The sequence below is a fragment of the Dermacentor albipictus genome, unplaced genomic scaffold, assembly GCF_038994185.2.
Source record: "Dermacentor albipictus isolate Rhodes 1998 colony unplaced genomic scaffold, USDA_Dalb.pri_finalv2 scaffold_19, whole genome shotgun sequence".
Classification (NCBI taxonomy): Eukaryota; Metazoa; Arthropoda; class Arachnida; order Ixodida; family Ixodidae; genus Dermacentor; species Dermacentor albipictus.
The window spans coordinates 3627921-3652532 of NW_027225573.1; the positions used below are offsets into that span (position 1 = coordinate 3627921).

At 47.9% G+C, this 24612-nt stretch overlaps 1 protein-coding gene across 4 annotated transcripts in view; it reads right to left on the minus strand.

Annotated features, from left to right (window-relative positions):
- Positions 1 to 1487: 1487 nt before the first annotated feature.
- LOC139052143 (uncharacterized) overlaps positions 1488 to 24612 on the minus strand; it is a 122949-nt gene continuing 99824 nt past the window's right edge. For 3 of the 4 annotated variants that reach the window (XR_011509733.1, XM_070529232.1, XM_070529233.1), the window contains one exon: positions 1488 to 2032. Coding sequence is in view for 3 of the 4 variants with exons in the window: in XM_070529232.1 (XP_070385333.1) it covers positions 1714 to 2032 (319 nt within the window). In the remaining variant the exon portion in view is untranslated. Of the gene's footprint in view, positions 2033 to 11355; positions 11409 to 24612 lie in introns of those variants that run through there. The other variant, XM_070529234.1, reaches the window with a different exon arrangement.

Below are 24612 nucleotides of genomic sequence, written 5' to 3' on the forward strand. Positions count from 1 at the left end.
GTTGCGTTGAGCCCCGTCGATGAAATGCTGTGGCAGACTTCAATTATCCTCTCCTATAAGGCTTCTGGAGTCGTCGTTTCCGTCGTGTATACGTGATCGTTAATATAGCCCCACAATAGAAAGTCAAAACGGTTGAGGTCGGGTGACCTTGCCGGCCACAGGATAGGCCCGTTTCTCCCTATCCATTGCCCTGGGAAGATAACATCAAGCCATGCTCGTGCTTAACTGCAGGTGTGGACTGGGGTCCCATCGCGCTGATGCCACATTGCGTCAAGCTGGGCTAGTGGCAAATTGCAGCAGAAGTCTTCAACCGGCCCTTTGAGGAACTCACTTGCATACCTATTGCCGGTCATAGTGTTGCTAAAAAAACACTAGGCCAGTGACTGTGCTGTCATATATTCCACGCAAAACGTTAGAGGTCCGTTGGTATTGGTGGCGGGATCGTACTAGCCAGTGGGGATTGTGCTCAATGCAATAGTGTGCGTTGTGCATATTTACTTGGCAATTTGGGGAAGTTTGCCTCGTCAGTCCGGAAACCTTGGTGAGAAAGTTAGAATCCTGCTCCTCCTGAATCAAAATCCAATTCACAAAGTTGAGTCTCTTTCGGAGATACCTTCACTCCAGGCATTGATGCAACTGCAGGTGGTAAGGGCGCAGTCCAGCTGTTTTCAAGATCATCCAGGCAGTTGAGCTGGACACAACCAGCTGTGCGCTCACGCTGCGCGTGTTAGCGTGTGGATTAGCCGTCATGAAATACAAAACGTTGGAGCTAACCTCATTATTTATGAGGAAGGCTCTGTGCCTCTTTCTTGTGAGGCTGCCGGTTTGCTTCAGTGAATCCTAGGGGTTGAATATTGTCATCAGGCTCGGTCGCGTACCCGGGTGCCAGCTTCGAAATATTCTTGCAGCCTGTCCGCTTGCAGCTCCTAGGGCAAGGATCATGCCTGCTTTTTTGTCGTTTGAAAAAGGCGTCACGAAATTGATTGCGCTTTAGCAGCCGATGCACGATAGTGTGTTTATCGCTTGCTGGAACTATGTCTGTTAGTTCATTAATCTTGACTGATTGTCTAATTAAACAAAATACTAAAATAGCGTGACGCATTGCATACCGAAGTGAGCAACATGCATTTGGTTTCAGCCCCCCCCCCCCCCCGAAATGTTTTCGTGCTGTCATGCGCCGCCGACCAAAACAACTCCCGGCGCCGGAAGCCATGCTCAATTTTGTCTAGAATGCCCTTAATTCACGCTCGAAAAGACATTTAAGCGCGAACATTGCGAAATCGGGCTGGATTTCGCGGCAACGCCCATGCATCGGGAGTCACATATCGTAACGCAAGGAGCCCCACCGAGCACAAAATTTGAAGGGCGTTTTGATGGCGAGCGGGCTCGTCTATCGAATGCTCACTTAATAGAGCCGTTGTCAGTGTGCAAGATGGAAAAAAAAAGTTCTTTTTCTTTACCAGGTTGTGTTACTTTATTAGCAAGTGCGCTCTTGCGTACCATTTTCTTGCTCAGCTTAGGCAGCAGTCACTACGTATAGTGAAGAAAATCAATCCCAAACACTTTCGAGATGTTGCACGTTTTAAGAGAAACTGACATGCAGTGCGAAGCCGCACTGCTGCTCTCTGCGAGTAACTCTCGTTTTTCTCCTTGAGCCGTACAGTCGCAGAGTGGTCAGCACCCGATGCCCACCATGCCGGGGCACCCGAACGCTCAGGCCAATGCAGGCAGTTTCATGGTGGCCACAAGACACGCCGTTGCTGCCGCCTCCCGCTGGCTGCGGCTGGGCACTGCGCAGAAGGTGTGGCCAAAGCGGAGGAAGAAGAGCTGCCTGAGCGACCTCTCCTGCGCGATCATGGCGTCTCGGAAAGCGGCCGCCCTGAACGAGACCTCGGCGGTCCAACGGACCTGGACCGCGTCCCGCCACCACGGCTCGTCGCCGGACATTTCGACGCCGGAGGTGTGCTTCGCGTAGGACGCCAGGCAGCGCGTGTGCTCAGCCAGGTCCCACGCCGAGGACGAGTTGCCGTGGCTGCGTCGAAAGTATGAAAGTATGCATCGTCGCGTGACGGCGGGTTGTGGTTCCCAAACTGACAAAGGCTAATTGTCCGAAAATTTCACACGAAGCGCCGTGTTCGAACGAGCAGTTCCATGCACTTCTCATGCACTGCGCCATGCCATTCGTCATTGAAGTACATTCTAAGAAACATTTGGCCCCCTTGGGGCTTATCTTGTCGCCGAAACTTTATTTAGAGTGTTCACTCTAAAAGTAAAGGCCACACCTTGGTGCATTTCATCATTTACATACGGCACATTATCGGTCGTACCAAACAAACTACTATAACCTTTTTCCAGAGATCAGGTTTGTCCGGTGGGCGAAGAAGAGCACACGCCAGCAGCGGTCTCACTTTTCCACACCCCCTCAATGTGATACGCCAGCGTCTACATGCACCATGCGAGGCGATTTACCTGTCTCCACCGTAGCACTAAGCTCGCCTGGCGACACTAATGCGATTTGCCTAGCTAGGGGTATACTGAGATTTTCATGGATGCGACGTACTAGAAATGCAATGCGATGTACCACTATCTCAATCATATACAAACGCGGCTTTAGCCTCCCGATAAGATAGTCGTTATATTTCGCTATGTGAGACTTCGTATACGCGAAGAGTATGCAAGATACACTGCTGCGAGATTAGCAGTGCAATAGAAAGGAAGAAATGCAATGAACCGAACGTTCCATTTCGTATACTGTAAATTTGGGTAAAGAAATATTTAATGCCTTCGATAATCCAGAAAAGTTAGAATAAACAGCTAGATTGCATATCTCATCGCACCTTTTCAACGCGGATACTCACACCTTCATCGCTGTCATCCAGTAACATAAATCCCAATGTTTCGTTTTATGCGGAACACTTTCTTTGACCGTCATATCTAGGCTGCTGCCGTTTTTCCTGATATGCTACGTGTCTAGGCGTACATTAGCAACAAGGTAGATTTCAACGACAATTCTGCCAATTACGTAAAATTTTATAATTTAATTTTAATTATTAACTTAAGATATAGCAATACAGAAATCCTAAAACTGTCATCACATTAGATATATGTGACCTTAATATGTGCTACGAAATAATTGGGCGTGCCAGTTAGCAGCTTCTAAAAAGTGTGCCTCTAGCCAGTTCGGGACAATCTTAACTGAAATACCGAGGTATTCTTAAGCATATTCTGGGGACCGGTATCTAGAAAGTGGTGCTAGTTATAAAATTTCTATTAACCAGACATGACTTCACTACTCCTCAGCATCAGTTTCACAATTGCAACATTTGCGTAAAGTTTGTAATATCACAAATAATTTGCATATTTATAGGATTTTGACCGTCTGTCCGCCTTTAACATGCATCCAGTGCACCCCCGCCGTGGTTACTCAGTGGCTATCGTGTTGGGCCGCTCAGCACGAGGTCGCGGGATTGAATCCCGGCCACGGCTGCCGCATTTATATGGGGGCGAAATGCGAAAACACCCATGTACTTAGATTTAAGTGCGCGGTAAAGAACCCCAGGTGGTCGAAATTTCCAGCGGCCCCCACTACGGCGTGCCTCATAATCAGAAACTGGTTTTGGCACGTAAAACACCCTAATTTTTAATCCAATACACGGTACACGGGCGTTCTTGCATTGCGCCTGCATCGAAATCCAGCTGCCGCTGGTCGCGCACTTTTGCAACGCGTCGATTTAGCGAATACATACAACGATAGGAGAGGTCTAATGGTGGACGCTGATTGGCTCGCACATGTAATAGTGTACCAATACGTGGCGAACGCCTTTTGTTAAATTCCAACTGGCTATATGTAGTCACAATGAACTGAGCCTAAAAGCGGGAGCCTTTTCTTGTGCAGGGGCCCTATAACGTAAAACTATTCCAATATGCTTCTATTCCAATTTCCTGACGTCAAATTTGCGTAACCACCGACGCAAGCACCGGGTGGTCACCCATAGGGTTGTCTGAACAGACCAATCAAACGCTCTCATCGTTCATAGGAGGTCCCTTTTGTTTGCTTGAAAAACGAATAACATTGCCTACACTGAGCGGCTTGTCGTATCTAATTGGCTGACAAGAGGCGAGGAGAACGCTCAAGTGGAGAGGGATTCACTAGGGCAGAGCCAGTGCACTGAAAACCGATAACCGTATGAAGAGGGTGGTGCCGGCGTCTGCGATTGGTCGGCTTTCCCTTACTTAGCTTGTGGTGGCTGGTCGAAAATCGCGGCGGCATGCAACGGAAGCTTAAGAATGACGCTAAAATTGACCCTCAGCAAAGAAGAGTTGGCAGAATGAGGTAGTAAACTTGTCGAAAGTGCTTAAAAACGTTACACGGTCACGCAAGAAGTTTTATTATACGCAAATACACCCATGCTCTCCGGCAGGTGCGAGTAGCCAGCGTCTCAGCGATCGGCGGCAGCTATCTTTTATTCCTTTCGGAACGGGGCAGCCTGCGGCTATTCCGAAAAAAATTCAGTTTTGTTCGGCATATTAATGCATCTTTATCGCGTACACGTCACTTTGACGCGGTGAGTTCGTGCGGTTTTGTGACGTCGTGTGACAGGCAGGTGAAGTGGGTGCAGCCCGAAAACTTTTTACCAATAGGCGAGGGCTAATGGCGAAAAGGGGTCGAATCAGAAATAACTGTTTTTCTTTTTTCTGTCAAATCATGCATAATCAGTGTGCACACATCATATCAGATGGGAAGGTATTGCGGTTTTTGTAACATCGCGTGACAGACAGGTGAAATGGGGGGTGGTCGAAAAAAGTTTTTGACCAATCGCGGAGGGCTGATAGCAGAATTGGAATAGAAAAGTTTGGAATAGTTTTACGTTATAGCGCCCCAGGATACAAGTTGTTGTTGTTTCTTTTGTTTTACTTCCCTTACCAATAACATCTCTGTTGGCGCCCCGATGCGCAGTCCTTGCCTAATGGCGTACGTCAGCCAGGCAAGCGATATTTCGTTAAGGATATCAACCGAGGCTCGCGCGCGATGCCGACGCAAACAGTGCGAGCGAAACACTTGCACATGGCAATGTACAGTCAGCGCCTATCGAAAAAAAAATGACAAAGAAAAAGCGCACCCATGACGCGAGAGCCTGACGTAGTCTGACGCATTTCCCGAGGCTCGTTTGGGCTGGGCGCCGTGGCTGGCATAAGGCAGGATAGGAGGGCGGCGGTTCCTTCGACGGCACCGTAGAGTCGACAGTGAAGAATTCTCGACTTAGCGCTGGTTTATGGGCCCTATATATTATAATGTAATAGTGCATTATAACTGCCGACACAACCTGCGAATGGTAAAGTGGCTTGATTCTAATGCTATAATGTAGAGTTTTTGCTTTAAAGCAAAAAAAAATAAGAAAAAGGGGAAGCAAAGCGACTCGACAACGGTTTACACCGAAGACAAGGTCTTCTGGGGCGCATTAGCGTACCATGTCATTTGTTTAGGTTGCGCGACTTTCGTGATTCGCCCACATTAGATAATGCACATTATCCAGGATCGGCCCATCTGGACCATCTGGGTTTAAATTTCGGCCTGTTTGCGCTAATTACGCATCATTACTACACCGTACATAGCTTTACGCTAACATATGGTCCGTCTTTTTCATTGCAAGCTTCATTTTGACGTTTAGGTCCACTAGCTTGCTTTCAGTATTATATAAAATATTCACCAAGATAATTTCCAATAGAATAAGGGCAACACTTCAACTCGGTGAAACAACGGAACAAGCTGGCTTCAAGAAGGGATATTCTACAATGGATCACATCCATGTCATCAATCAGGTAATCGAGAAATCTGCAGAATACGATCAACCTCTCTCTATGGCTTTCATAAATTATGAAAATGCATTTGACTCATAGAGATACCAGCGGTCGTAGAGCCATTACACAATCAAGAAGTAGAGGAGGAATACGTGAACATCTTGGGAAATATCTACAAATATTGCACGGCTACCTTGGTACTCTACAAGAAAAGTAGACAGTTACTTATCAAGAAAGGGGTCCGACAAGAAGACAAAATCTATCCGGTGCTATTCACTGCATGCTTGGAAGTAGTATTCGAAGGCTTAGGAGTGAGGATCAACGACGAATATCAAAGCATCCTTCCATTGTCAGATGACATTGTCCTGTTCAGCAACACTGGGGATGAATCACAACAAATGACTCGGGGCCTTAACAGAGAAAGTATAAGAGTGCAGTTGAGATTCTTATGAAAAGACAAAAATAAGGTTCAATAGCCCGGCAAGGAAACAAGTGTTCAGGATCGCCAGCCAGCCTTCAGAGTCTGTGAAGGAATACGTTTTTTTCTCTTTTATTTTATACGTCTTTATTTATGCGTTTAATAGGTCAAGCCTTGCGGCAGAAATGGGGTTCAGAAAAATGGTTCAGCCACAGCTCACTGATGCTGAACTCTTGGAGGGCTTCAGTGAACAGAATGTAATCAATGTCAAAAGAATTAAGATGAGGCGCGATGGCAAAGAAATCCAAGCCAAGCACTTGACAATCACCTTCGGATCAAGTGTCCTGCCCGAGTCAATCGAGGCAGGGTACATCAAGCTTTGTGTTAGGCCATATCTGCCAAATCCGCTGAGATGTTTCAAACGCCAACGTTTCGGCCACAGTTCGCAGAGCTGCCGAGGCAGTCAGACCTGTGCCAAGTGCAGTGCCCATGAACATACTTCTGAAGCTTGCGAGAACACTCTCCGTTGTGTAAATTGTGAAGGGGAGCGCGCCGCATACTCGCGGTCGTGCCCATCCTGGAAAAAAAAGGAAAAGAAATTGTGACGATAAAAGTAAGAGAAAATATTAGTTTCAAGGAGGCACGCAGGCGGGTATCCTACCTGCCCAAAAACACATTTGCCGAAGTGGCGCGTCAGGAGGCAGCGCCACAGCGGTCTCTGGCGGCTGTCCGACTCACACCCAGTGAGGCGGCAGAAACGCCTCCCCACCCCCCGCCCCCCGGCGGCTACAGCTATTGCTGCTACGCCAACCCAGCAGAAGAGGCCATCTACCTCCTGGCAGGTGACCTCAATGGCTTCGTCCAACGTGCCGAGGCCGTCACGCCAAACAAAGCGCTCGGAAGAGCGCCTGTCCAGCGCCTCGCAAGAGGCGATGGACACAACCACCAGCAAGACGGCGCCACCAGCGCCTAAGGAGCGGCGAGGCACTCTCGACCGCTCCAAAAGAGACAAAATTCCCGTCACGGTGCCTGAAAAAGACCCGTGAGCTAATCCTTGTCTCTTAAACACACAGCACCCAACACATTTATCATAATGGAAACACAAATACTACAGTGGAATGTACGAGGACTTTTACGCAACCTCGATCACATTAACGAACTGTTACACAAACATAATCCAAGGTTGCTGTGTGTTCAAGAGACACATCTGAAACCTACAAACACTAATTTCCTTCGTAATTATTCTATCTTTCGGAATGACCGCGACGAGGCTACCGCCTCTGGCGGTGTAGCATTCGTAGCCCACAGATATGTCGCTTGCCATCCCATCGCCCTTACCACGCCCCTCAAGGCAGTGTTAGTTCGGGCCATTCTTTTTCACAAATTAGTAACAATGTGTTCTAGTTATATACCGCCAAACCAGCGTCTCGAAAAAACAGACTTTTATAACCTCATTGACCAGCTCCCCGAGCCTTACATACTCGTGGGAGATTTTAACGCTCATAACCCCATGTGGGGAGACTCACGATGTGACGCGAGAGGTCGACTCATTGAAAATTTCCTTTTAAACTCCAGTGCGTGCCTCTTTAATAAGAAAGAACCGACCTACTATAACACACAGCTTAATTCATACTCCTCAACAGACCTGTCTATGGGTTCTGGTTCTACCTTCCCTGATTTAGAGTGGTCTGTAATTAAAAATCCATTTGGAAGTGATCGCTTCTCATTAACTCTAAACCTAGTAACACAACATGACTCTCCTCCGCCTGTTCCTCGCAGGAAACGAGCCGAGGCTAATTGGGAATGCTTTAAAGAATTCGCCTACATATTACCAGATTTTATAAGTGATTTTAGCATAGATCATGCCGTATCATGTTTTACCGCTCTTATCATTGATGCAGCAGAGAAATTCATCCCTCAAACAAATGGCACATCATTGAAAAGACGGGTGCCCTGGTGGAATAACGATTGCAGAGAGGCACGGAGGAGACAGAATAAAGCCTGGGGCAAACTACGTGAATGCCCTACTGCTGAAAATTTAGTAGAATTTAAACAGATTAAATCCCAGGGAAGACGAACGTGAAGACAGGCAAAGAGGGCAAGCTGGCAGAGGTTCCTTTCAGCTGTAAATTCAGATACTTAAGAGGCTAAAGTGTGGGACGGGCTTAGAAGGCTAAAGGGACAAGAAATTCATCCGTTGCCCCTAGTAAACGATGAAGGCAATAGCTTAGAAGATCAAGTTGGCGCACTCGCGGAACATTTTGAGCGGATTTCAAGCTCAAATCATTATTCCAAGGCATTCCTAAAGCACAAACAAATAGCAGAACGTGAGGCAATCAACCGCAAATGCAGACAGAACGAATTATATAACCAGCCTTTTAACATTGCCGAATTGACAGCTGCTTTGGCTGCATGTCAGAGCTCTGCACCTGGACCTGACAGGATCATGTACGACATGCTTAAACATCTCCACAACGATACTCAAATAACGCTACTCGCACTTTTCAATGATATATGGGCGGCCGGGTACCTCCCATCTAAATGGAAAGAAGCTATTGTTATCCCTGTTTTGAAGCATGGTAAAGATACATCACTGCTGACCAGCTACCATCCTATAGCGCTTGCGAGCTGTCTTTGCAAGCTTTTTGAAAAAATGATCAATCGCCACCACATATATTTTCTAGAGTCCAGCAATATCCTTGACCTACTTCAATGTGGCTTCAGGGAAGGGCGATCTGCAACCGACCATCTCATGCGCATCGAATCAAACATTCGCGATGCTTTCATACATAATCCTTCCTATCCGTATTTCTTGACATGGAAAAGGCGTACGATACAACCTGGCGGTACGGAATATTGCGCGGGCTGTCGACGCTGGGCATCCGCGGCAATATGTTAAACATTATCGAAAGCTACCTACAAAACCGCACATTTCGGGTGAAAATGGGCAATGCACTGTCGCGTACATTCACACAGGAAACTGGTGTACCCCAGGGAGGCGTACTCAGTTGCACTCGCTTTATCATTAAGATAAACACACTACGCGCTTCATTACCGCCAGCTATATTTTATTCCGTCTGCGTAGATGACACACAAATAGGTTTTAAATCCTGTAACCTTGCAGTATGCGAAGGACAACTGCAGCCGGGATTGAACAAGATATCTAAGTGGGCAGAAGAAACTGGATTTAAAATTAACCCCCACAAAGGGTCATGTGTTCTCGTTTCAAGAAAGAGAGGCCTGGTTCCAGACCTGTGCATGGAACTGTGTGAAGAAAAAATACTTGTCAACAAAGAACACAAATTTCTAGGTGTAATACTTGACTCTAAGCTTACTTTTATCCCACACATAAAATATCTCAAAGCTAAATGTCTAAAAAAAATGAACTTACTCAAAATATTACCACACACAACTTGGGGTAGCGACAGGAAGTGTATAATGAATATTTACAAGAGCCTCATTGAATCGCAGTTAGACTATGGCGCCATAGTGTACAACTATGCAGCCCCGAGTGCACTAAAGATGCTGGGTCCGGTCCACCACCTGGGTATTCGTCTGGCCACAGGCGCATTCGGAACTAGCCCCATTCAAAGATCGTATGTAGAATCGAATGCGTGGCCACTCAATCTGCAGCGATCTTACACCAGCTTCACATATTTTCTTATAGTGCACTCTAATCCTGAACATCCGTGTTGTGAAACTTAACGATTCGACATGTACTGCACTCTTCCGCAATCGACCCTCGTTGAGACAGCTTTTCTCACTCCGTGTGAGGGAGCTTAGCGTGGAAATGAATGTTCCACTCTTCGAACTCCGCTTGATGCCTCCAGCGAAGCAGCTACCGTCTTGGGACTGGCAAGTGATAGAGTGTGATATATCTTTCGTAAGTGTTACAAAATCGGCATCAGAACTCGAACTACGAATGCATTTCCATGAACTCCAATTGAAGTACTGTTGTACGGAATTCTACACCGATGCGTCGAAATCACATGTTGGTGTGTCTTACGCGGCTGTTGGATCCTCTTTCTCTGAAGCAGGTGTAATGAACCCCCGTACAAGCATCTTTACTGCAGAAGCCTACGCAGTACTATCTGCAGTAAAACACAAAGAAAAAAAGACTAGACAAAGCGATAATATTCACGGACTCGTTGAGTGTTGCGAGAGCACTAATGTCCTTAAGAAAACACAGGAATAATGTTTTCATTGAGCTTTACTGTCTCTTGTGGAATATTTATTCATCTCGTAGGCATGAGACAATATGCTGGATCCCTCGTCATAGATGCATTGAAGGTAATGTGCTGGCCTATGAAATGGCCACATCAGTTACACCTCAAGCTGGTAATACCACAACTGCTATTCCTTCCACAGACCTCAAGCCTTTTTTGCGAACGAAACTGCGAAGTTACTGGCAACGCATGTGGGACAATGAAACAAATAATAAGCTCCATTTGATTAAGCCAAGGAAAGGTTTCTGGCCCCCTGTTGCAAAAACAAGACGGACCGACGTCCTATTCTGTAGACTCCGAATAGGACACATATATGGCACTCACAATTTTCTGCTTACTGGCAAGGAACCTCCTACCTGTTGTAGATGTGGTGAAAGGCTCACCGTCCTCCACGTCCTCGTGGAGTGTTTACTACCAAAGCTGTCACCACAAAGATGTGGTTCTGCATGTTAATAGCCCAATAGTATCGTAGCCCATCCTCTTTCTAGAGGATGCTGCTATGATACTAAGGTGTGTTCTGGAAGGTGTGTTCTAAGGTGTGTTCTATGATGAAGGTGTGTTCTGGACAGCACACACCTTCAGGCACTTGCGCTTCAAGGAGTCTATTAGGGCAGTAGTGCTTTTTCAAATTTTATCACGACGTAATTCTTTTACAATGTTTCTTTCGCGTCCTTGTCACGCTTCATAATCATAGTCATAGTTTTATTACATGTAGCTTTTACGCATTTTGCAGTGACCGTCTTTTAGGCCCCGGCCTCTACAGCCCTGTAACATTCATCGCTTGTAATTTAAGGCTTCACTTTGATTTCATTACCATTGGCTTGGCGCTCTTTGGCCACACCTGGCCCTTGCGGCGTAAAACAGAACACATCATCATCATGCGTCATCAGCTCTTGCTCGTCGCTTACGTACCACATCGCCGGCACGCTCTTCTTCCCGGGCCGCCGGGTTGGCACGACGCCGATGGTCTCTCTCTCGCCGCTGCTCTCGCTGTCACTCCTCGCTCTTCATGCGTACTGATTACGCGTGGTCTTACCATAGCAACGGCAGAGCGAAATGGCACGGAAAATTCCCCTTGGTCACCTTATCAGGCGCACACTACGTCGCCCACTACCTCATACATTCACAGAGACAAAGCTGCGACGGAGTGCCGTTTCCATTTTCGGAAACAGGAGGCCGTTTACCCGAGCTCTGACGCGAGCGGTGATATGCGCTTGCTTCTGTTGTTGGCTCTTTCACTCTGACTTTTTAGGGGAGAGGTTTTCCGCGTGGACGCCATAAAATCCCGGATCATAGCCATAGACAGCTTCGCTGTAAACAAAACAAAAACGGAAATGGTTCCCCGCCGCGCGTATCTCACCATCTCGCAAGGTGCGGTAGAATCTTAGAGGAGAGCGCTACAGTTACTTCCGCCTGAATGTGACTGTAGCCAGTTTGCTGGGTGAGTTAGAAGTCCTCAAGCGCCTGCGTTCCAATCCGTTAAGTCTCAATGAAAATGGCGGCGAGCGCTGATCGCCTCCTTTTGTAATCTGCTAGCCAGATAACTTCCAGAGAGCAGCCAGATGGAAATCGTCCTGGCTGCTTCTGGCAGCCTGCGGGTAGCCAGAACCACCATCCAGCCCAACTAAAACGAATGCGCGGCCGAAGTGCGTCGCGCTGTGGGCGAAGCAACCTGAGGAAAACGAAGGCGCTCCGGCTGGCTCTGGCAGCTCGCGCGCAGTGATAAGTGTAAAATCAAAGATCGCCAGTGCTGCTTGTGACTACTGCGTCAGAGAGGAAACTATTGAACACGTTATTTGCTGTTGTTCTCGCTAAAGCACAGACGTGTTAGTCTGTCGCGACCACATTAGGCAGTCCGACAACCGTCCGCTTTCGGAGGCATTTATGAAGTACCGGCCAGCAGGGTTGTCAAACTTGCAGTCAGTCAAAGCTCTATTGAAGGTCCTATTTTCGGGGAAACTGTTCGAGAAACCATTTATTCCGTTCCCCTCCCCAATTCCCATTTTTCTTCGTGCGTCTGCTTTATCGCAGGTTTTGTTTTCTTTGCCCCTTATATATCCCTTTGTAGCGTAGCGAACCAGAAGCCTCCCTTCCAACTAACCTTCCTGCCTTTACATTCTCATCTCTCTCTCTCTACTCATGTGAATCATTTCCAGTCATGTGCATGAATAACAAAATGTGAGATCAGCAAGAATTTGAGGAGGTTTGGTCGAAAGCTCGTTGACACCACGTTTCGTGCTGCTAGCCAAAATCACTTACATTGATGGTGTTGTATGAGGACTTCGCTATAAAACTAAAGGAGGGCGGCATTCTGAGACATTCAGTGCTACGCGATGCTTGCGAAGAATATTTATGTCTAGCTTAATTTAGAGTGGTAACAACCTAGGGTGCTACTTATGCGAAGTTGTTGTAGCCACTTATGCAATGTATAAATGAAGAACGACAAATTCTCCCCCTAGTCATGTGGCAGAGATGGTTGGGGCACACGTTCAACTGCCATTAGCCAATGCTGTTACCGAATGTATGTAGCACGAGAAAGCAGAAACCTTTGTTGATGCAGCCCATAACCCAATGTTTTTGCTGTTCTGGTTAGTATGTGAATACAATCGACTGGTATTAGCAAAATTCCTTTGGCCGTTCCAATAAAATAACTAGTAAAGGAATAAATAGGTTGATTTAAAATGGAAATCAAGAACCAAAATTAATATGCTGTGCGAGAAAAGTCCGCCCTCGATGTTCAATGTGGTTTACACATACCCTTTGCTCCCAGAAAGTCTGCCCGACTGCAATTTTCCGCTAGCACAAGCAATTCGCATAAGGTTGCTTTGTTGTGATGCGCACGCAAAATATTCGCAGCTGATGAAACAAGTCGCGCCCATTTTGTTATTACATTAAAGTATGGGGCTTGACGTGCCAACACGACTTTCTGATTATGAGGCACGCCGCAGTGTAAGACTCCCGCGGACTCCCAAGGACTACAATCCCGCGACCTCGTGCTGAGCAACCCCACACCATAGCCACTGAGCAACCACGGCGTGTCCACTTTGTTGTGTCGGAACGACAGAAGGTTAATTGTTTCAGTGTCACTATCATTCAAGCTTCTAGTCATTCGTCTTCTTGAGCTCGTGCACCCTTCTTGCCTTTCAGCCATTGTGCTGAACGTTGGGTAAATGTGGCAGATTTTTTACCCCATTATTTTGGAAGCAGTAACCTCAATCGGGCTGTTATGAACGGAAACCTGAATGTAATATTTATGTGACCCTGCACACACAAAATTCAGGAAACGTGTGGCCCATTGTTTTGCTGGGCTGCAAGTTTGTTTCTTATAGAGAGAATTTTACCTTTTCCCTTTACTTGCAATGTTGCAGCAGTCGTAAGGTTGTCACGAAGGCTGGTCATCAAGGTCAGGGGCAGGATTCACTAAACGAACTTATGCTATTAATCTGGCTTAAGAATAATCTTACGATAAAAGCGAATTCACGAAGCGAAAAACTGTTCTTAAGATCTGGAAGCTTACTACGCCCGCCGCGGCAAAGACGAGCGCTGTAATTGAAAAGAATGCGTATATGTTAGGGTAGCACACTTGCGGACTTCAGTATTTCCGCCAATAGTAAGCGTACGTGGATTCACAAAATCTAAACGGCCGTCGCAAATGACGACCTCAGAAGAAACCTCTAGCATATGGGTGTAGCAGTCTTACGAACATAATTACGTCCATCTGCGCCACTCGAGCTAGCGCGAGTAAGCATTGGAAAGCGCTGTAGTGACTGACTGGCCAGAGGCCACAACTGATAGCCGAGGATGGCGCGTGCTTATTATCTTTGCGGCGTGCCTTGATTTCTCATCTCATAGTGCATCGAGCTGTTTCAGCGCATAATTATATTGAGTTTGCGTTACTGTGGAAGGCAGCAACATTAATTCTGTGCAACGAACATCTGCCTAACGTCTGATAGGCTGTGTTTCTGTATGCCCGCTATAGCCAAAACTTTGATACTCGTAATGACGCTCCATTGGGTGCTAGCAAACAGAAGTGTCCGTCCCTGACAACCATCAAGTTTGTCACTCATGTGTTGTGAGCACTTCTATCACTGTCTTTTTTCTAGTTTGTGCTTTCTTTTGCTCAAAGGGCTGCGGATGATTATTTTTTTAAGGATTTGAGGCTATTGTTATGCATGGGAGACCTAACTGAAAGATCGCCTAAACGCCCAACGCCGAGGGGACTGCTACATGGAACAGTTTCTCACCGTCATTCCGACGTCACCAGTTCCGTTCGCCACCAACTCGTCGACCATCGTCCCTAACGCCTCATGCTACGTTTCACTAATTCTGCCCCGTGACAGTATTGATTGCATGCTTAGGAGTATTCAAGGTATTAGACTGAGAACTGGGAAGGATCAAGGGAAATGATCAACGCGGAATATCTCAACAGGCTTGAGCTTGCCGGTGTCATTGTCCTGTACAGCAACGCTGTGGACACATTGTAAGAATCGATTGAGAACTCTAACACAGAAAGTGCAAGAGAAGGTTAAAGAAAAGTATGCAGAAGACGATGGTAATGTTGAATACGTTGTCAAGCGAACAAGAATTAATGACCGACAGTCAGCCTCTAGAGTATATACAGGAGTAAGATTCTCCAGGTCAGTTAACCACAGGGAACGCTGATCATAGAGTGAAGTTAGCAGAAGTATGAAAACGGTTCCAAGTGCACACGGCCGGCATTACCAAATCGTGACCGGGAGCACACCGCTGTCGTTGATAAGAAAAGTGTACAACCATTCCGATCTTCAAGTACTATCATAAGGGGCAGAAACTTGGAGGTTAGCAATGAAGATTGAGAATAAATTGAGGACATCTCAAACAAGCGATGGAACGAAAAATGTTAGACCTAATGCTAAGAGGAATGGAATGGAAAACTTTATTCACTCTTTAAAGGTTTTAGCGGGTCGAGGCCGAAGTCTTCATTCTTGAAGCTTGAGTCCTCTTCAGCCATGGATGGGCCCCTAGTCCAGGGCTCCACTGAGCCGGGCCGCCTCGCACGCGTGCGCTATTAGAGCTCTTTGAGTCTCTAGCTCGCGGCTGGTGAGCCAGCTCTCTCATTGCTCCGCACTTGGTGTTTTGTGTTTGTGGAATGCCTGGTTTCTTGTACACTCCCATGTAATGTGATATAATGTTGGCTTAGCTCCACACCACGGACAGGTTGCGCTATACTGCGTGGGGAACATCCTACTTAGTAGGTGTAAGTTTGGAAAGGTGCCCGTTTGCAGTCTCCGCCATCCTGCGGCCTCCTCCTTTGTTAATGCTTTATGTGGTGGCGGGTAATGATATCTTAGACCCTTATAGAGGTTTAATAGTTCTGAATAGCTGTTCCCGCAGTTGATCTGTGGCCCCTCTGGGGCGGTTGACGTTCCTGCTCGGCTGGTCATCCCTCGAGCTAGGCAGTCCGCCCCTTCGTTGCCCCTGATCCCTGCGTGGCTTGGTATCCAGATAATGTTATGTGTGGGTTGTCCCTCAGCGATTGGAACTCTGCTGAGGATCTTGAGCGCCGTGTTACTTATTCTGCCTCTTATATAGCTCCGGCACGCCTCTTGTGAATCTGTTAGAATATTGAGCGATATTCCTGTTCTATAACCTTCTTCCGCTGCCAGTGCGACAGCAATTTCCTCTGCCTCGGTTATGTTAGCCACCTCGGCCGTGAGTCCTGTAATTAATTCTCCTTGATTATTTACTGCTACCACTGCCGCGTTGTTTTTGTGTGCGTGTGAGTATAGGGACGCATCGGTATAGACTGTATTGTCCCGATGTCCCATCGTCTTTTCGTAAAACTCTGCCCTAGCCTGTCTCCTACTCGCATGGAGGTTTGGGTCCATGTTGCGAGGGATAGGTTGTATGCGTAGTTTCTTTCTTAGTGGGTCTGGTATTGTGGCCCTGCTACTTTGTGATTTTTCTACTTCCCGACCTAGCTTTGTCAGGAGCGCCCTTCCCGTCGTTGTATTGCTGAGTCTTCGTACTTGTGCGTTGAGCTGGCATTCCCTTAGTTCTTCAAAAGTGTTGCTGATTCCAAGTTGCATGAGTTTGTCGTTGGATGTGTTCCTTGGGAGGTGGAGAGCTGTTTTATACGCTTTCCGGAGGATGGTCTCCACTTGCTCTTTTTCGGTTTTGGTGATTGCATGGTACGGCAGTGAGTATGTGACCCGGCTGACTATCAGGCTGTTGACCAACCTGAGTGTGTCCTCCTCTTTCATGCCATATCGCTTGTGTGCCACTCTGCTAATCATTCGGCCCACCTGGCCTGCTGCTTTGTTTAGCAGGCAAATTGTGTGGCTGCATTTCCGGCTTCCTTGCAACCACATGCCGAGGATTCTAATCATCTTTTGTTCCGGGATGTTCTGTCCTTCTAGCCTTACTTCGAGCGGGGCATCAGTGGGGTGTCTGCCCACCCTGAGGAGTTCAGATTTCTCCGTGGAGCATCTGAGGCCTCTTTGCTTTGTGTATTCTTCGATGCAGGTGGCAGCTTCTTGTAGTGCGTCTTGTTTATCCCCTAGTGAGCCTTGAGTAGTCCAGATCGTTATGTCGTCCGCGTACATTGCGTGACTGATTCCTTGGATCTTGCTAAGTTTCTTGGTAAGGCTGAGCATCGCTATGTTGAAGAGTACTGGCGAGATTACTGAGCCCTGCGGAGTGCCCTTGCATGGCGTTTGAAAGGCGTCACTCCGTAGGTCTCCTAGGCCTACTGTGGCTGTTCTGTCGGTTAGGAAGCTTCTGATATAGTCATGGACTTTCTTTCCGCAATTAGTGGTGTTAATCCCCTCCATAATGGCGGGGTGGGAGACGTTGTCAAAGGCTCCCATAATGTCGATGGCCATGACCACGTTTTCCCCGTGTTTCGGCATTGTCTCGAGTACCTCTTCTTTTAGCTGTAGCAAGATATCTTGGGTAGACAAGTTTGCCCTGAAGCCGAACATGGTGTTGGGGTACCATCCTCCGTCTTCAAGATGCGCTTGGATTCTTCGAGTCACTATTCTTTCGTACAGCTTGCCTAGGCATGATGTAAGCGAAATTGGTCTGAGATTTTCAATTTGGAGTTTTTTGCCAGGTTTGGGAATCATCACCACTACGGCGTGTTTCCACTCCGCTGGTACTTTGCCATCCTCCCATAGTTTGTTGAGGTAGAGGGTGAGCTGATCAATTGCTTCGTCGCTGAGGTTTCGAATTAGCGAGTTTCGGATTTTGTCCGCCCCTGCTGCTGTGTTCTTTGTTGCAGCCCTTACAGCCTCGACGACCTCTTCTCTTGTGATGGGTCGGTCCGTAGTTGAGTTTTCGTCACCCTGGTAGTCGCCTCGGTAGCCTTCTATCGAGATCTTTCCGTAGCATTTTTCCCGTACTGCTTGGAGCAGTTGTTCTTCTGTTCCTTCATACTGGTGGATTAACCTCTGAATGGATTTGCTGCTTTCCGCTTTGCTCTTGCTCGGATCCATGAGTGTTCTTAGGATATGCCATGTTCTGGCTGTGCTTAGGGTGCCATTCAGTGAGGTACTAAACTGCTGCCACCCCTGCCTTGCCAGCTGCGTTGCATACTCCTCTGCTTGCTGAGTTATTTCGGCAATTTTCTTCTTAAGCTTTCTATTTAGCTTCTCACGCTTCCACCGCTTGGTTAGGCCTCGTCGTGCCTCCCATAACCTGAGCAGTCGTTTGTCCACTTCTGGTGCTTGTTCTGTTCGTTCCACTTCTTTTGTGTAGAGATCTCTTATTTGTCTGAGTTGATGGCTCCAATCCTCTGCCGAGGTTATGTCCCCTTTTAGCTGTTTACAGTGGACTCTAAAGGCATCCCAGTCTGTTAGACTTGCCTTGCCAATCTTCCTCCTGGTGATTTCTGCCTCTGTGCTGACCCTGATGATGTAGTGGTCGCTGCCGAGGTTTTCTTGCAAGTTCTCCCATTCGACTTGCTTAGCGCCCCTGACAAAGGTTAGGTCGGGACACGTGTCCACGCTTACGCTATTGCCCTGTCCGGTGGGTTGGCTTTCATCTGTGAGTAGCTCGCAGCATATGTTTTCCGCAGCTGTGCAGATACTGCGCCCTTTCTTGTCTTCGATTCTACTGCCCCACTGCGGACTCTTCGCATTGAAGTCTCCTGCTATTATTAGGGTGTTTTGCCCTGCAAGCTTCTTCGCTTCCGCAAAAAGCTTAATGACGTTTCCTCTGTTTTTAGGTGGGCTATATAGATTGATTACGAAAGTGCTCTTCGCTTTCTTTTTCCGTTTTGGAATCACTTCGGTCACTATATGTTCTAGATGTGTGTCTTCTAGTTCCTTATGTGTTATGGTTGTTATTTTGTTGCTTATTAAAGTCACTGTTCGTCCATTTTCCTGACACGTATATCCTTTTAGGGTTGGGATGCAATTTGTTTCCTGTAATAGTATTAAATCTGGTGGATTTCCTCTAGTGTTAATGAACTGTTGCAGAAGCCCTTGCTTGCGCTTGTAGCTCCTGCAGTTCCACTGCCAAATCTCTAGTTGGTTTGGTCCTGCCATGTTGATGTATTGGCGTTATTTGTTCCCTGGGATTCTGATCCAAACCTGCGCTCGTTGTAGAGGCGGTCTCTGGCGTCGTTTACTGTTCTCTGTGTAGTTTGATTCTTTACGTAGTTGCGGAAGCTCTGGTCTTGCAGGGCTATCTTTTGATTGAGCTGCTGCATTTGCTGGTGCATTTGCTGCATGAAAGCTTTGAAGTCTTCAATTGAGGTGTTCCCCTCGCTAGTTTGCGTGCTCTCTATATGTTGCTGCGGCGGTGGTGGCGCGCTAACTGGTGAGAAACCTGCCTTTCTCATCTCTTGCATTTCCTGAATTAGGTCGTCTATTCTTTTCCTGAGCTGCCGGGTTTCTTCGCGGCAGAGCTCAAGTTCCTTTTTAAGATTACTGTTTTCGGCACAAAGCCTCTTCTCGTTTTCTGTCTGCATGCTTGTGTTATTGGTTATGTTGTTGTGCGGAGCAAAAAGCGTTTTGGGAGGGCCGGCTCCCCAGCTCACCTTAACTCCGCCGCTTTTCTTCTGCTGATTTGGCTTCGTCGTGGTCTGCTGGCCCGCGCCGCCCAGAGGTGGGTAGGACTCGTCCCTCTCCCGGCTTCGGCCCTGGCCTTGACTGTGGCTGCGCCCTCGGCTGCGGCTCCTGGATTCACTCCGGTAGTCGGTCTGTCGCTCTTGATCTTCATTCCGGAACCAGCGCGGTCGCCTTGCTCCGCTTCTGCTCCTGCTGCGTCCCCGCCGCTGCTGGGCCTGGGGTCCCCATCGTAGTTCGTTTGTCGACTTTAGGCGTTGTTTGCAGTCCTTTGTGCCCGCCGCGTGGGAGCCCCCACACAGCAGACACTTGGGTGTACATTGATGATGTTCTTCCGGATCTTTCTGGCCACATTGCTTGCAAGCTCTGATTCCGGGGGTCGGGCAGACGTCCGACCGGTGACCTTGCTGGCAGCAAATATAGCAAACTTGCCGCGTTGGTCTGTATGGATAACACCACATCTCTCCCCCGTAGTACAAAACTTGCTTGGGGAGGATGGGGCCATCAAAGGTGATAACAGCTGTGCTAGATCGGCCTAGCATTCTCGCCGCTAAAATCTTCACCCCTTGCGTGCGTGTTCGTAAGTTTGTCTTGAGTTCTTCGGCGGGGGTCCCCGGGTCCATCCCGTGAATGACCCCGCGCAGCGTTCCCTCCGGCGCCGCCACGTGCGCGTTGACGTCGTAGCTGTGCTCACCAATCTTCAGTTGCGTGATGCGCCTGACTTGCTGAGCAGCACTTTCGTTGTCCGTACTAATTATGATTATGTTTGAGCCCGTGCGGAGCCGGATGATGAGGTCTTCAGCCCTGCATCCGTGTCCGGTGGCCGCAACCACCGCTCGCGCCACTTGGTGTGTCTGCAGGTTTTTCACTGCCAGTCCCTTCGGCCGGAGGACTACCTTTAAATCATCTCTGGGGAGCGGAGGCAGTCTCCTCCTCGGCGCTCTCTCTCCCTCTTCTTGCTTGGTCACAGCTGGTGCGCCATCTGTGCGCTTCGTCGAGTCAAGGGGACTTTCATTCCCTAGCTTCTTTCCCGCCAAAAGTTCTGCTTGTCCGCTACGTTGTCGTTTTCTTTGCCGCTTGGATATGGCGATCTCCCAATCCGCATCTGTGTCCTTGCCTTGATTCGCTTGTGACATTGGTGTCGCTGGGGTGCTGCCTTTCAGGGCTTGAGTAGTTACCGCTGCTCCGTGGGCGAGGGTCTCCCCGGCGGCGTCGCTGAAATCTTCATCCATAATATCGTGTGTTTCCGCCATGAAACTTGTCGAAACTTGGGGCGGTAGGTGTGCTAGGTTGGGGTTGATGACTCGGGAAATCGCTCCAGGCTCCTCTGCCGCTGGCCGAGGCTGGGAGGGCCGCGGAGCCCCGCTACCGTGTTAGGCCTAATGGGCCTAGCTTCTGCCGGCCACGTAGGGAATCTTCAAGCTCGTGTAAATCCAAAAATAGTGGACCCACCGGCTCGAAAATGGTGTCCTCGTGGTCCGTTCCGCTTCCGGCGTCGGTTCCGACCAAAATTTGGACGGTCCAATTGGGTTAGACGGGTCAAAAATCCCGAAAACTACGGAGTGCATGTGAAGAAGCAGCCAGGATAAACGGGGTAGTCGTAGGTGAAGTTAGCGGGAAAATAAGAGCTGGGAAGGCCGCGTATTTCATACGGCACATACGGGAGTCTAATACAAATAAAGACTGGGTGCTAGGGAAAGGAAGGTGGGGTAATGAAATCAGGAAATCTGCAGGCATAACATGGAATCTGTTAGCACAGGTCAGGGTCAATTATATATAACTGGGGGAAGCCTTCGTCCTGCAGTGAACATAAAAGTGCGCTGATGGCGTTTTACAACATACAAAGTTTGTGCGGAATATTAACGGACTGTTGCTCTTGAGCCGCAGTTCGCTTCGTACTGCGAGGTCGCATTCGCTTCTTTGCAGAACAGCGTCGGGCGCTGCTTGGATACTGCCACCCCCACATTGTCATCGTACTACATGTACAGTGACAAAGTGCTTCAGTGACGCAAGATCGAAGACTTGAAGACATTTGATCCGAAACCAACTAGAATGCTGAACCGCTATGCCTTTCGTGTAGGGTGCTGTGCATTATTCTGACGTGCACTTGAGCGTGTTTTTGTCAGGCTAGTAAATTTATGGCAACGTTGGCGCTGAGCATCTTAGTGATGTTGGCTGATTAGCCTTAAGTTCTATGAGGTGCCACTTGGGCTATGGCAGACAACGTAGTTAGGGGCTGCAGGCCCTAAAGTCGTCCACCTATCATTACCTACCAGACTCCAAAATTGAAGTGCGCGAAACTTTGTGTGTTTTGTCTCCGTCGGAACGCGGCCACCTGAACCTTCAAAAACAAACCCTTTACTTGGTGCAAAGCACCATCGTGTTTTATTAGCCGAGTAGAAGCCAACAAGAAGCGATGAACGCTGATAACGTGTCAACGTGTGATAGGGAGCAAAACTTGCAGGTGTGGATCTTACGTATAGTGAAGTTTTCTGTGATAATTATGGGAATGTCGGTAGCACCGGCTTCTTTCTGTATTTCTCTTTCAGGGCTATTTTAATAGCTCTCTCAGCCCTCGACAGCGATCCTATGCGAGGGGAGGGTGCGTTTTGTCTTCGATCGGCGCTCGACAACATAGTCGACCAGCACCTTATAGATGGTACCGGTGGCCCAGGGAGCTGGTATTGAGCCTATGCGCTGTAGTATAACCGCACCTGCAGCCATGAGCTGTGCGATCACATACCATACCGGTGAACGTACGGGTGCTGGGCCTCTTGCTTTGAGACCATACGAACTATGTATTATGGAGCTTTTTGATTTCAGTAATTTAATACGTTGGGGGTGGTGGTGATGATGTATACAGGTGAGGTTAGCTTGGCAGACTCGGTCGGCAATTCCTTCGACTGAGCGTCTCTTTCTGCTTTAAATATGTCACCATGTGTCCCTCAGTCCGGTCTCTCGTATAAATGTGAAAATAATGCATAAAATTTCCACTGCAATTCTTTTGACTGCGGCGCTGTGTACGGGTGAGCGTGGTTTCGCTCGTCAGCGCTGCAGCAGACGGCCGGAAAAGGAAGCTGTCGAATAGGAATGTGCAATAATTTGCCGTAAGAATAAAGCCTGAATTACATGTGCATGATCTGCCGCCATGCTATCAGTTGACCGCGCCTTCATTTCTTGTAATTTAATTCGAGCTTTCTTTTCTCCTCGTTCTCATACGACGACGTACGTTATATGTGCTGCCACTCCGGTTGCACGCTTATCTGAGCGTATGAACTTGTTGGCTAAGAAACTTGATACGAACAGTGCGGTTTAGTGAATTCCACCCCAGAATACTTGTTTGCACAAACAGTGATCTGTAAGATACTGCACTTACTCTTAATAAATCATAGCTGCTTCCTTCACGTTTGGTACAAACTACAATGTACGCAGTAAACGGGGTGGCAGAATGAACTTCCTAATGATTCCATAGTGAAACAGAAATTACCAACTCCGCACTTGGCGTCCAGTTCACGCGGAAAGAATACTCGCCGAGGAAACGACACGCGCGGGCAAAAAAGGTGTGAGAGCTATATTTCTAGCCATCGGCTGACAACATAGGCAGTAATAAACAAATTTATAGCAACCTTTACACTGAGAAGGCATGCTTTCATCCGTCTCTGCATCACTTAAGAGAGCCAACACCACTTTTTATGTCTTCACTTCCGGGATGTATTACAGAAAAGAATAATTCGTGCCTTCCAGACTTCCTTCTTCATGGACAATGTTTACCACCATTGTGGCCGATAAAGAACAAAAAAGAATGCCTTCGTCTGGTTTTGCTTTGTTTATACAATTTTGTTTCTTCATTGCTGATTTTAACGGCACCTTCTTATCAGTGCAATCAAGGAGATAATAGCAGAATCGAGTTTTAATCGCATATCTTATTCTGGCTCACACTTACAAGTTTTCTGGAAAAAACCTAAGAGCTCTCTTTATTTTGCAAAACTTCACTCTTCCTCGCATTGGTGTTTTCACTTTTCCTGCCGCTGAACACACAGCTTATACAAATGACTCGCGCAAGCCTCATTTATTTGATGCCTCTGACTTTATGCTTCGTATCCATTGCCTATGCATGACGAGGCAGATTATGGGCATATTTTATGCTCTTTTACCCTCTCTAAAGCAATTTCATAGCCTCCGCATTATAGAGCTTTCTGGAAATATAAACGACGTTTTTTTCTCTTGCTGACTCGAATACAAGAAATACCGTATACCACCATGAGTAGGAAGGAAGTTGAGAAGAAGCAGGGGCAGGTACCTTACTACAACATCATTGATGGCGTGCCCCGAGGACCGTACTGTGAACCGGAATGCTTGCGCAACGCTCTCAACTTCAAGCCGCGCGACGGTGACGTCATCCTAGTGGCCTACCCGAAATCGGGATCACACTGGGTTCAGCAGGTCATGCTCCTGATCCTGAACAAGGGCGAGTCGGCGACTGATTACTACGACCACATTGAGAAGGCCGCTTTCATGGAGATGAACGGAACGCAGGAGCTTTTGGACAAAATGCCGTCCCCGAGAATGATGCACACGAACCTCCCGATCCTGAGCCGAAATTCGTGCCACAAGAACGCCAAGTACGTCTACATGGCTCGGAACCCATGGGATTGCTCCGTGTCGTTTTATGATCATGTCAAAGGAATCGCCAAGTTTCGCTTCGAGAACGGAAGTTTTGAGGACTTCCTCGACTGCTTTCTCGAGGGAAACTTCGGATTCGGAGACTACTTCGACAACATTCTGGCTGGCTACGAGATGAGGAACGGGCCGAACGTGTTCTTCAGCACCTACGAGCAGTTCAAGCAGGACACGCCCGGAAGCATCCGAAAGCTGGCGTACTTCCTCGGCGAAGAGTACGGCAAGCTGCTGGACAGAGACGAGAACATCTTCAAACAGGTCATGGAGAAGAGGAGCCCTGAGTTCATGAAGAAGATTATGGAGTTAGAGTCGACAGACTCCGCCGACGGGAAGCAGCAGGACGTGAAGGTGTTCAACTTCGTGCGCAAAGCCAAGGTGGGCGACTGGAAGCACTACTTCAACCGGGAGCTCCTGCAGAAAATGGCCGCCAAAATCGAAG